Source organism: Nicotiana tomentosiformis, chromosome 7, assembly GCF_000390325.3.
Source record: "Nicotiana tomentosiformis chromosome 7, ASM39032v3, whole genome shotgun sequence".
Taxonomy (NCBI): domain Eukaryota; kingdom Viridiplantae; phylum Streptophyta; class Magnoliopsida; order Solanales; family Solanaceae; genus Nicotiana; species Nicotiana tomentosiformis.
This window is the reverse complement of record NC_090818.1, coordinates 75,768,335-75,781,630: the sequence shown is the minus strand read 5'-3', so window position 1 is coordinate 75,781,630 and position 13,296 is coordinate 75,768,335. Positions and strand designations below refer to the sequence as shown.

General features: G+C 40.7%; 1 protein-coding gene across 1 annotated transcript; it reads left to right on the top strand.

The window, feature by feature from the left end:
- The first annotated feature begins 12,445 nt into the window (after positions 1–12,445).
- On the top strand, positions 12,446–12,892 carry LOC138895832 (uncharacterized). The gene has a single exon (XM_070180569.1). It carries the CDS (start codon positions 12,446–12,448, stop codon positions 12,890–12,892), a length of 447 nt encoding a protein of 148 aa, XP_070036670.1.
- Positions 12,893–13,296: the final 404 nt, after the last annotated feature.

Sequence of the window (13,296 nt, the reverse complement as noted above, 5' to 3'; positions counted from 1 at the left end):
ATCGAACACTAAAACGCATAAGTTTCAAAGTAAATTTTTAAGAACTTCTAGAATTACAACTAAACGTCTGAATCCTATCAAATCAACTCCAAATAATACCAAATTTAGCAGACAAGTTCTAAATAGCATAATGGACCTATTCTAATTCCCAGAATAAAATTTTGAGCTCGATAGCTAAAAGTCAACCGACGGTCAAACTTTTCAATTTCAAATTGCCAAATTTTGATAAAACAACACAAATCAACCTACGGACTTTTGAAATCAATTTCAGGAATACGGCCAAGTCAGAAATCATGATACGAAGCTATCTGAGCCATCAAAACACCGTTCCGGTGTCGTTTTCATAAAAGTTAAAATTTGGTCAATATTTCTCCTTTAATCTTCTAAGTCACAAATCAAAGGGTCCAAATCAACCCGAAAGCTTCCCGAAACAAAACTAATCGGCTTCGCAAGTCATAAAATCATAAACACACATGTTTGAATTATAAAATGGGGTAACGGGACGTAATTACACAAAATCATTGGTCGGGTCGTTACACTACCTCAGGTAGATTCTAGGGGTGCCTAACACCTTCCCCTTAGAAGAACAAGAACTATTACCCAAATCTCACCAGTTAGTAGAATAATAAAATAATAATATAATAACTGAATATGTACCTTAGTATACCTTTAAACATTTGGTGGCGACTCTCTTTCATCAAAAATAGGAAAACCACTATTTAAATCTTGTTTTGACTCGTGCAAAATAGGGTTCAATAATGTTGAGGAGCCAATGGCCATCTTGGACAGACAGGTCCGAAAGTTGAGGTCAAAGAATATTGCTTCAGTAAAGGTTCAATGGAGGGGTCATCCGGTCGATGAGGCAACCTAGGATACCGAGCACGACATGCATAGTCGTTATCCTCGCTCTTTCTCCACTTCAGGTATGTCTCTATGCACGTTCGAGGATGAACGTTTGTTTTATGAGGGGAAAAATATAATGACCCGATCGGTTGTTTTGTGTATATGAGCCCCAATTTCCTTTTTCATGCTTCACACATGTGTATTTATGGTTTTATGACTTGCAGGGTTTGTTAGATTTATTCTGGGAAGGTTTCGAATTGATTTGGACCCTTAGTTCTTGGTTTGGAAGCCTAAGTTAGAAATGTTGACCAAAGTTTGACTACTGTGAAAATGACCCCAGAACAGTGTTTTGATTACTTTGATAGGTTCGTATCGTGATTTTGGACTTGAGCATATGCTCGAAATCGAATTCTGAGGTCCCTAGGTTAATTTGACTTGTTTTGCCAAAAGTTGGCAATTTGAGGTTTAAAAGATTTCCCAAGTTCGACCGTAGGTTGACTTTTTGGCTATCATTTTCCAAATTTGGTTTTGGAACTTGGAATGGGTCTGTTTGGCTATTTAGAACTTGTCTGCAAAATTTGGTGTCATTTGGAGTTGATTTTATAGGATTTAGACTCTTGGTTGCATTCCAGAGGTTCCTAAGTTTTCATTTGAAATTTATGTGATATGATGTCCGATTCATTTTATTAGATGTTATTTTTTGTTTTGATTGCGCGAGCGAGTTCGTATAATATTTTTTGTAACAACCCGACCGATCGTTTTGAGCTCTAGCGCATCGTTCGGTGGTTCGAGGCCTTGAGTAGCTTCACTTCATGTATTATGACTTGTACGCATAGTTGGAATATAATTTTGGGAAGTTCGGAATTGATTTCGAAAGAAAATTCTAATTTCGGAAGCTTTAAGTTGGAAAAATTGACTAAGGTTTGACTTTTGAGTAAACGACCTCAGAATTGGGATTAGAAGGTTCCAATAGGTTCGTATAATGATTTCGGAGTTGGGCGTGGGTTCGGGTTGAGTATCGGGTGGTCCGGGAGCATTTCAGCACCTATTATGGGAAGTTGGCATTTTGGAAACTCTAGAATTTCATAAGTTTGGTTTTAAGTAGATTTTGATGTTATCGATGTCCGTTTGGAGTTTCGAGCCTTGGAATTTGTTTGTACCGTGATTTGTAACTTGCACATAAAGTTTGGCGTCATTCCATGATGTTTAAGTGTAATTCAGACGGGTTTGGCGAGGTTTGAAGGTTGTAATTTTGATGTTGTTTGATGTGATTTGAGGCTTCGACTATGTCAGTATCGTGTTTTGGGATGTGTTGGTATGTTTGGACGGGGTCCCGGGGGCCTCGGGTGTGAATCGGATTGGAAATGGATCGAGTTTGGACTTGGAAGAACTGCTGAAGCTTAAGGCTTCTGGTGCGATCGCACTTGCGAGGTTATGGCCGTAGGTGCGAGACCGCAGAAGCGGCCCAGGGGTCGCGGAAGAGGTAGGGAGTGAGGCTGGTTGGATTCGCAGGTGCGAGGAATTTACCGCACCTGCGGGCGCAGAAGCGGAAGTGGTCTAGGGCTGGATAATCGCAAGTGTGACTGCTGTAGCGCACCTGCAGAGCCGCAGGTGCGGTCATTGGTGCGCAGGTGCGGAGTGGTGCTCGAGCTGGGGAGTCCGTAGATGCGGATGATTTCCGCATAAGCGGATGCGCACCCGCCATTGAATGTCTGCAGAAGCAGAAAAAGCTGGCACCTTGGGGGGAAGTTGCATCTGCGAGGTAGCTTCCGCAGAAGCGGAGCTGCAGAAGCGCAAGGAGTTCTGCAGGTGTGGAAAATCGATTGGGTAGATTGTTTAAAAATTGGGGTTTTGCACATTTCACTCATTTCTCTCTTGGTTTGGGTGATTTTTGGAAAGCTTCAAGGGGAGATTTTCATCATCTATGGCAAGGTAAGTTATTCCCACCTATTGTAAGGTAAATACATGGATTCTATAAGGATTTAAACATGAAAATTAGTAGAAATTGTGGGATTTTGGTAGAAAACATAGAATTTGGTATTTTTGGATTTTGACCACAAAATTGGACATGAAATTAGGAATAAATTATATATTTGCGTTCATGGTGTTATGGGTAATTATTATCTTAAAAAATTTCGGAATTCGGGCACGTGGGCCCGAGGGTTGACTTTATCGACTTTTCGAGCGGAGTTGAGAATTGTTATCAATTGATTAATTACGGGTAATAGAATATATATTTATCGATTTGCACATTGTTTGACTAGTTTTGGAGAGACGGGCATCGGTTTGAGGTGTTAGAGTGGCATTGGAGCCGGTTATGGAACTTTGGAGAGAGGTAAGTCTCCTGTCTAACTTTGTGAGGGGGAAACTACCCCTAGGTAAAGTATTTGATATGTGCTACTTGTTGCGGGGGCTACGTGCGCACAAAGTGACGAGAGTCCGTACGTAGCTAGATTCATGTTATCTCCGGGTAGACTTAGGTTCCCACCATGCAATAACTGTACTATTTTAGTTGCCTCTTGCCTATTAAATACTTTTATTTTATGTTACGACTTGAGACTAGACTTGCGTAGAGTGATAGACTTACTATTGTAGAGATTTGACAGGCTTCGTGATTGGCCGCGGAATAATTGTACTCCTCTTACGAATTTCTCTCGAGCTATGCATTTTCCTCGAAAGGTTTTCCTTAAAAGTTTATATCTCACACATTTATTCGTGAGTAGGGTCAAGGACCCATTAAAGCTTCTTATTCTAATGGGATCGGGTTGTTCGCCTCAGCAGGATTGTGTACCACACTCTCATGGTATTGGGTCGTTCACCTCGGCAGTATAATAGATGCATCTATGGTTCGTGTTGTTCGACCCTTGGCTGTGCACATAGTATGATGAGATCGGGGCATACGCCTCGGCATTTCTATAAAATACTCTTACGAAATCGTACGTACATTTGACAAGAAACCAGTGTATCTGTGAGTTTTCCTGATTTGGATTGTGACGACTTATCTGGTGAGGTCCATTATATATATATATATGCTCCGGTTGAGGAGGTAACTGCTAATTGAGAGCTTGAGTTTATTATCGAGAGGAGGATTGTACCACTTATTTGTACTTGTTTATTTCGTTTATTTACTCTGCCTCACATATGTTAACTTAGTACATGATTTATTTGACCACTAGTAAGTGTCGATGTCGACTCCTCGTCACTACTTCTCCGGGGTTAGGCTAGATACTTACTGGGTAAGCGTTGATTTACGTACTCATGTTGCACTTTTTGTGCAGGTACATATATGTCTGGTAGTCTTTTAGGTGCAAAGGCACCATTGCAGGGACTTTACCCTGAGTTGCATTCCATGTTACGATCTGCAGCATGCAGAGTCTCCATCAGAGTTATTTATATTCTCATATCTAGTTTATAATCCAGACAGATGTTGTATTTTATTATATTTCCTAGTTGATGCTCATGCACTTGTGACACCGGGTTTTGGGGGTTTTTCTGGATGTTCGGTATGGTAGTGCACGTAATTATTATCATTTTATCCTGTAAATTCTATTTCATACTATTTAATTAATGAAAATTATGATTTCAAAATACTAAAATGAGTAATTAAGTTGATCAATCACTGTTGGCTTGCCTAACAGCGGTGTTAGGCGTAATCACGACCTTTAGTGTATTTTGGGTCGTGACAGCTAGGTATCAGAGCTCTAGGTTCTCTTGGGTCTCACGAGTCATAAGCAAGTCTAGTAGAGTATTGCGGATCGGTACAGAGACATCTATACTTATCTTCGAGAGGTTGTAGGGACAGTTAGGAGCACTTCCCTTCTTGATTCCTCGTCATGCGATTTGATTTCCATTGAAGCTTATGCCTCAATTCCCTTCCTACTCATTATTACACGATGTTGAACGCTCGTGTGAACTGGGCATCGAGGAGTTGTTGTGGTACTACAGACGTGGAACGGGATGTTTCTCTCTTAGTATTCGAGTGAGTTATTATCGTCTTCTTGTGGAAGGGTGTTCTGTCATCTCAGCCCAGTATCAGTATTGCCTATGGTTTAGAGGTTCTGCATTTAATTCCAGCGGAGGAAGGGCAATCGGACTTTGGATGTTCAGGTTTTGGATGTGGAGTAACGAAACTTGATATTTTCCAGCGTGGTGGAATTTTCATTTGCGATGTGGTGTCGTCATCCTTATTTTAATGTATTAAGGTTCGCCGGTGTTATGGTCTTCTTTGATTTGCCTTCGGGGCAGGGTGTTGTGAAATGGTGTCTGAGAAGCGGTTATCAGAGATGGCAGTGTGTAGCGGTTTCAGAATCGAATCGGTGTTTCTAATACTAATGGCTCTAGAAAGATGATCTTCGAGGAGGCTTAGAGTTGGTAGCAATTTATTAGTTCAGGTGCTACAGAGATGGATTTTGATTTGAGGCACCATTTGGGTAGCGAAGGATGAGGAAGGACATGGTGGGAGGTGTCTTGCGATGGTTGAATTACTAGCAGGTCAAAGTGTGAAGAGCAGAGGTCGGGGAGTTTCTTAAAGGCGATGGTTTAACCAAAGTGGGGGTGGTAGAGTACCATATGGATTTTGTGGCAGGATGACCACTTGCCTTGGGAAAGTTTAGGGTGAATTGGGAATAATGATGGAAGGTGAATTGGTATATGGATTTTATTTTGAATGGTGGCTATTGTATTGAGGAAGATTGAATATGGCAAGGAGGAGTTTTCTTGAAATGAATAGGGATGTGAAAACTTGATTATCGATTAGGATACAACATGACTTCGAGTTTGTAATGTGTTGTCGGACTTTCAATTGATGTCAACGGGGAATGAACTGACTTGTACAGCCGGTGGACGAGTGTGGGCTCAAGAGGGCTTACTGATTTCGTAGTAGTTGTACCTAGTGCAGCGCCATTGGAAGATGTCGGCATGAAATTCCACAGGTGGGTTATCTCTTGTGAGCAGGTTAGCGGTTGCGTAATGTTGATGAAGATTCTACGAAAAATTCTACTTGCTACCTGGTAAGAGGTCGAATATGTGATTGTGGCTGATGATTCAGAATGTTCATGAAAAGCTTAACAAAAGACTTCGAGAAATTTGGTGGGTTAACGGTGCGAGATCATAGTAACTGAGAAGTAGGAATCATTGTGGGCTCTACATTATGTAATGGTAGTTTAAAGCTAAGTGGGGGAGCCCACCGTCTACGATTGGATCGCATGGTTGTCTGCTTGTGCGGTTTCTAGTTATCGGTGCATTGGTTGATTGATTATGACTAATAAAGGAAAACATCAGGGGTAATTCGAGCAAAGAACATGATGAATGTATGCTATATTTTGCCTTATCGATTTAGGTGCAGGTTCTGGGAAGACTCATAGTATATGTTTCTTGTGGATGTGATGTATAACGAAATAATTCAGCCGGTTGCTTCTTTGAGAGGGTGTTCATGCGCTAGCAGAGCATGGGAGTTTGGTTATATTCGAGACCCCGTCAGAGTGGGTGACTCTCAACAACGGGCCTAGTGGGTTAAAGAATTAAAGTGTAGTGCCTAAAGGATTTCAGATCCGTTGCGTGGGAGAAATAGCTTCAGATTCCCAAAAGGTCTTGCAGAATGGGTGTACCAGTTGGAGATGTTGTTTTGCACATGAGGAGGGTATGAGATGGTTCATGAGTATTGTGACGATGTTGTCTCATGATTCGGGTCACTCGGGATTAGTGCGGATTTAGTTCGTTATGTTTTGAATGGAGCTATTATTATTTCTAAGGCAAGTCGAGAGTAAATTGGAAGAAGTTGGGTCGGTTAGTAATGGTTGAATCAGCATGATTGTGGCAATGATCAGTTCCTTCAGCACGTTAAGTAATACAGGTGGCTGGTGGTTGTACGTGCGGGCTTGACAGCCACCATAATTTGATTGATTTGGGAGATATTTGATTCAAATGGCCTTGTTGTGTGTAAAAAGATCCTGGAAGGGTTATGGCGATTTAGACCACAACTTGAGTGTTGTATTTTCTGCAGTTATGGAAATTGGGGGTTGAGGATCAAGGTTACACTATCGGGCAATACGTCACACACTTTGTGGTGTTGATTCTAATGCAAAGTGGATGCGGACTAAGGGAAATGCCCACCTTGAGATGCTCCGTTTTGGCTTCAACAAGACAACTAAGGTATGGCAAAACTTCGTGCAGGCTAGATTGATGCCTGTCGAGCATAACAGTAAATGCACTAGAGCTCGAGTGTGTGTGATCTACTTTCTGATGACCGGGTGACCCATAAATATGGGTGAGATCATGCTTGGGGAGATGGCCCGCACCCGCTTTGGGGGAAGGTTCAAAAGGCTCTTCTTTGGAAACCTCCTGACGCAGTACATGCTATCCCGTGGGGTATCAGAGTACCTTGGCTATGATGAGGTAGTGGAGGTACCCAAGGCATTGCTAGACATCACATCCTTGCTGGAGTCCACATCAAAGCTAAGCCAGGCAGCAAGGAATGAGAGGGATGAAAATCTTAACAGGTATCTTTATAGTTCCCTCAATGTGATAATGAGCAGGTTAGGGGTGTCGGATGAGGAGAGCATGCATTTGCGAAATGATCTCTCCAGTTCTTCCAAGGCGATGTTGGGCCTAGCACTGGGCAGTCCTATCCATCCGTCTGAGGATGAGAACACTTACAAGGGATCTGATGATGAGGATGCGGATGCGGATGATGATGAAGTTACGGGGCCCATGGCTTTGGTGCCCTTAGGAGATGATGATGAGCCCAGAGCCGTGGCTGGTGGGCATCCTGAGGAGGCGGGCTCCGACAAGAAGGGAGTTTTTTCTTTCCACCTTACCTTGTTTTGAATTTGTTATGCATCGGGGACTATGTACTGTTTAAGTGTGGGGTGGGGGAATACTTCCTGACTTGTAATTGTATAAACATTTTATTGTTATTGTTTTGTTTTATATTTTTTTAGCTTAGTTTAGAACTAATATAGTCTAATTAGTTAGTAAAAAATACAAAATAAAAAACTAATTCAGAAGAAGTTCGAACTTTTCACGACGATGGATCTGTTGGACAATTTTCTTGAGGGATTAAAGTCCGATTAGAAATACCAAAAAGATTTTCCTTTGTTCTTTTTAGGATAGTTAGATATTAGCCCTTGCTTTTTCTTTGGACGCAGATTCTTTTCCAAGGGTGTAGCTTGAACCGAGTATTTTCTTTTAGGAATAGGATAGGGAGAAAACAGAGGTGCTCTGAGGTACCTGTTGACATGTTTGGTATTGGCACATTAAGCTATGGCATGCGATCTAACTTCCTGAATATTTGATTTGAATTGTAATACCCAAGTAAATTAAGTAGCCTACTCTTTGACACCTTGTTCTCAATTGGTTGACGTGTATGCCACCTAGTGCATTATTGCTTAAAAATTCTCAACTCGCTATGCTTTCCTGACTTGATTGAGTCAAGTGCTATGTGTATGTAATGATTGGTGATGTTCTGTGCTATCTCGTATAGTCTAGAACTTGTCCTGTGTGTTAATCAAAGCGAAATTGTTAAGTTATGCTAGTGTATGAGATGACATAGGCGTTTTTTGTTTGACTATAGAGGTGTTTGTCACTCATAAATAAAATTTTCCGTTGCTAGCCCCTTTGAGCCTATAGACCTTTTCTTTGGCACCCACATTACAAGTCGTGCCCCTATTTTGTTCTTAATTTGAGCTTGTTGAACCTTTACCTCCTAAGGCACTTAGTCGCTAAAAAAAGTAAGGTGAGAGATTAGGGAGTAGCTTTCGAGTGGAACCATGGAAGGGCCCTTAAGGTGCACTAAAATTGTGAAATAAAAAAAGTCACTAACCGATGAATCTTAATGTATGGAGTGTAAAGAAACAAAAAAGTAGTTCAAATAATGTAGAAAAATACACACCTCCTAATCTTTCGAATTCGTTCTAGTGGGAATATAGAGGTGCTTAATTGAAAAGATGGCTTTGTTATATATGGTGTATGTCAAGTGATTTGGTTGAAAAGAAGATGTGCTCGATGTTTGAGTGTAGTGTATTAAAGTGCTTAGGGGTTAGTCACTATTGCTAAATATATCCTACCCATCCCTTAGCCTACATTACAACCTTAAAGTCCTAATTGATCCTAGATTTGGCTAACTTAGATTAGTAGAGATGTATACTACGGGCAAGCTTATGGTACGACCACGGGAGGCACATGAATTCTTTGTGAGAGTGAGTGAATTTTGTTCAATTGTGTGATGTCCTCAATTTATGTTAAATGGAACATTTGAACGTATGAGATACTTTTATATTCACTCTTTTACTTGTGGTGAGGGCACTTGGTCTCATGACGGATTGGTGATGTTGTACACCTCTTTTGTTGGGTGATTGCCTGAGTTGAGGATGCTTAGTGGTAACGAGCCGTCTCTTGAGGTAGGGTGGTTATGGAGAGGTGGCTTCAGTTGGTTGAATACATTGTGTATACTTGATCTAGTTTAAAAACTGGAAGAATGTGACATTCGTGTGTTCATGCTTAATTGCCGATATCAACCATAGTCAAAAGGTAGAGTGTTTGATTGAATTAATTGTGAATTTCTTTTTCATGGTGATAGGTATGTTTTGGGGTGTTAATGTAGTTCCATTGCTCGAGGACAAGCAAGAGTCAAAGTGTAGGGCGTTGATATTCAGCTTAATGTATGCATATTTTGATTTATATTGCCTCACACTATGCTCATGTCTCGTAGATTTCGGATGTATAATATAATAATTTATGCTAATTTGGGGTATTTCTTTGTGTAGGAATCATTCGGACGCGATTTGGGACGAAAGTGCGCGAATTAGAGCAAAAATGGGAAGCAAAGGAGAAATGGCCCAGTTGAGCGCCGCAGGCAATGTGGGGCGCTACCTGTGACGCACAAAACATAATGAAGAAAAGTTGAGCGCTAGGGGGTGCTGCCCTCGACGCTTAAAACGTGAACATGTCCAATTTCGACTAAGACTCGATTATTTCGATCCCAAGACACCCCAACTCATATAAAAGCCAACCTAAACCTATTTCGAGGGGGGACGTGACTTTGAGAGAAGAACAGAAGTATGAAACACTCTGGAGCTCGGATTTGATCAATTCTTCCATTCTTCTTCTAGTATCCATTGATTTTATATTTAAAAACATTATTTTTGATGATTGTATGAACATGAGTGTCTAAGAACTCTATTGTTCTGGGGTCATGGGTGCTACATGAATGTTGACATTTGAAGTTTAAATTGACGAGTTTTATTTTATCATATTGGGTTGTTTATTTAATTTTGTTCTTAATTATTTTGCTGAGTAGCTAACAGTTAAATACCATATACGAATCTAGAGTTGAACTCGAAAGTGGGAATTCTAGATTGCATATAGAATTAAATAGAGCAAGTTTTTGCACCCGAGCATCGGGGAACGGATCGCAATTAGGATAGAATTATACCTAATTGCCTTGCTTGGTTGAAATAGAGGAAGTGTAAATACATTCGTGTTAATCTTAATTCCATAGACATATAGGCATTAAGTTAGCTTGAATAGGCGGGTAAGAACCCGACAGATTCTTATGAGTAATATCAACCATGTAAATCAACATTCCAGATAAATTAATTAGTCATTTTAAGCCAAGAATGCAACATGATTGTTATCTAGCCTATGATCCTGGAATATCCTCTCCTACTGATTGTTAACCGAAATTGCTTAAGTGTTATGGTTGATTTCTAGTTATTTCATTGCGATAGTTTATTAGGTAGTAAATTAGTCCCTTACACATTTTGTGAGAAGTCTCTTGAATCAATAAGTTATTTGAGTTTGAAGCAGTCAAAAGTTAATCATAAGTCTCCGTGGGAACAATACTCTACTCACTACTCTATTACTTGACGACCGCGTATACTTGCGTGAGTGTGTTTGATCGCAACAAGTGTTTTGCGTCGTTGCCGGAGACATAGAAATTAGCTACTTGACTGCGTTAAGCTTTTATTAGTTATTTGTTCAAGTTTTAATTTTCAGTTTATCTTGTTTGTATTAACGCAGGCTCTTCTCTTGAATACGGAGGAGTAGAAGCGCAAACAACCTCCTTCCTCTTGATCCTGAAATTGAACGAACATTTCACAGAGTGAGGAGGGAAGTCGAAGCTAAAACTAGAATAGAAAGAGAGTTGGACATCGTAGTTCAACCACAGCCAATAGAGATGGAAGGTAATGAAGAGCGTCCGGTGATAGAAGCTACAAGGCCCAATCTTGCTAATATGACTCAGGCTATTATGAAGCCTGATAACATGGGTCACTTTGAACTCAAACAGTACATGATACATCTAATTCAGTCCATATGGAAATATGTGGGTCTATCTCATGAAGACCCGCAGAGGCACATTCAGAACTTCCTAGAAATTACGGACACTTACAATTATCCGAATGTTTCCAAGGACTATGTCAGGCTGACAATGCTTCCCTTTTCACTGCTGGGGGAAGCTAAGGAATTGTTGCAAAAGGAGCCTGCAAACTGAATCCACACTTGGGATGATCTGGCAAGGAAATTCTTAATCATGTTTTTCTGCACTAAGAAGACAAAGTCGCTGATGAGCCAGATTCTTGGTTTCCAACAATGGGATAGCGAGACTCTTCGAGCTTGGGAAAGATACAAGAAGCTACTCAGAGACTGCCCACATCATTGTCAGACTCATGAGGTGTTGGGTCATACTTTCGTTGATGGGCTAGACGAGACATCAAAGATGAATCTTGATTCAGCTTGTGGGGGTAGTTGCATGGCGAGACCGTATAGTGAAATCCAGCACCTGCTAAATAACTTCACTACTAATGATCATAATTGGAAAGGAGATGGGGAATCACAAAAAGCAATTAAACAGAAAGTAGCTGGTATAATTGAGCTTAATGACTTCTTAGCCATGAGAGCAGATATAGTAAAATTAGCAAATCAGATGAATAGAATGACAATGCACCAAACACAACAGATGTAGCATGTACAATAGATGTCTACTTGCTGTGAATTATATGGTGACAGTCACACGAGTGACATGTGCCCCACGAATCCTGAATCTATCTACTATGTAGGGCAACAGGGTAGAGGTTCGATGAACCAGCACATACAATATGGGAACACTTACAATCCAAATTGGAAGAATCATCCTAACTTCTCCTAGGGTGGAAATCAGCCAACTCATAATCATTATAGGCCCCAAGGAAATTTTAATCAACCTCAGAAGCCACCCCAGCAAATAGAAGATAGTACGAATGACTTGTTAAAGAAGTTGTTGCTTGACAATCAACAACTCAGGACCGATTTCAGAAATTTTGAGAGACAAATAGGGCAGATAGCGTCAAATCAAAATACTAGGCCTGCAGGCGCTCTTCCCAGTGATACAAAGAAGAACCATCAAGTTAATACAGTTACACTCAGAAATGGGAGGGAATTAGAAGAAGTGCCAAAGAAGAGAAAGGACAAGCCTATACCTGAGGGGGAGTTGATTCATAAGGCAACACATGAGTCAAATAAAGATGGCGCAAGTTTAGAGAGAGAGAATGCTGCAGGGCCACCACCACCTTTCCCCTAAAGATTGCAGAAGAAGAATGATGATCGCATGTTCAATAAATTACTCTCTATGCTTAGCCAGGTTCAATTGAATATTCCATTGGTGGATGTACTTCACGAAATTCCAAAGTATGCTAAGTACATCAAAGATATTGTAGCTCACAAGAGGAGATTGACTGAATTTGAGACAGTCGCACTTACTGAGCAGTGCATTTCAAGAGTCCAAAACAAGCTTTCTCAAAAGCTTGATCCTGGCAGTTTCACCATCCTTGTGCGTCTTGGTAATATCGATGTGGGTCGTGCTCTTTGTAATTTGGGGGCGAGCATAAATCTGATGCGCTTGTCCTTGTTCAAACAATTGGGTCTGGGAGCTCCAAGACCAACCACTGTGATGTTGCAACTAGCTAATAGGTCCATGGCCTACCCTGAAGGAGTGATTGAAGATGTGTTATTGCAAATTGGGAAATTTATCTTCCCCGGGGACTTCATTATCATAGATTATAAGGCTGATGAATAAGTTCCAATCATATTGGGACGACCTCTCTTGTCTACAGGTGATACAATTATTAAAGTAAGAGAGGAAAAAATGATTATGAGGGTGGACAATGAGGAAGCAGTTTTTAATGTCTACAAGGCAATTCAACTTCCCCACCATTATGAGGAGCTCTCTATGATATCTGTTGTGGAGGTGGATGAGCAACTTATTGACACGAGTGTATATCTAGACGATTCTCTAGAGAAAGTACTCATGTTGTTTGATAGCTTGGAGATTGATGATGAGGTTGAGGAGATGATGCATATGCATCATGTGCTTACATGCATCATGGGCCTCCTCCAAAGTCGTCGATTGAAGAAGCTCCTTCAATATGCTTATTTGGGTGGTTCTAACACTTTACCTGTTATTGTTTCTTCTGACTTATC

Coding starts and splice junctions, on each gene's coding strand:
- LOC138895832 (XM_070180569.1), top strand. CDS start 12,446: ATGCTTAGCCAGGTTCAATTGAATATTCCATTGGTGGATGTACTTCAC.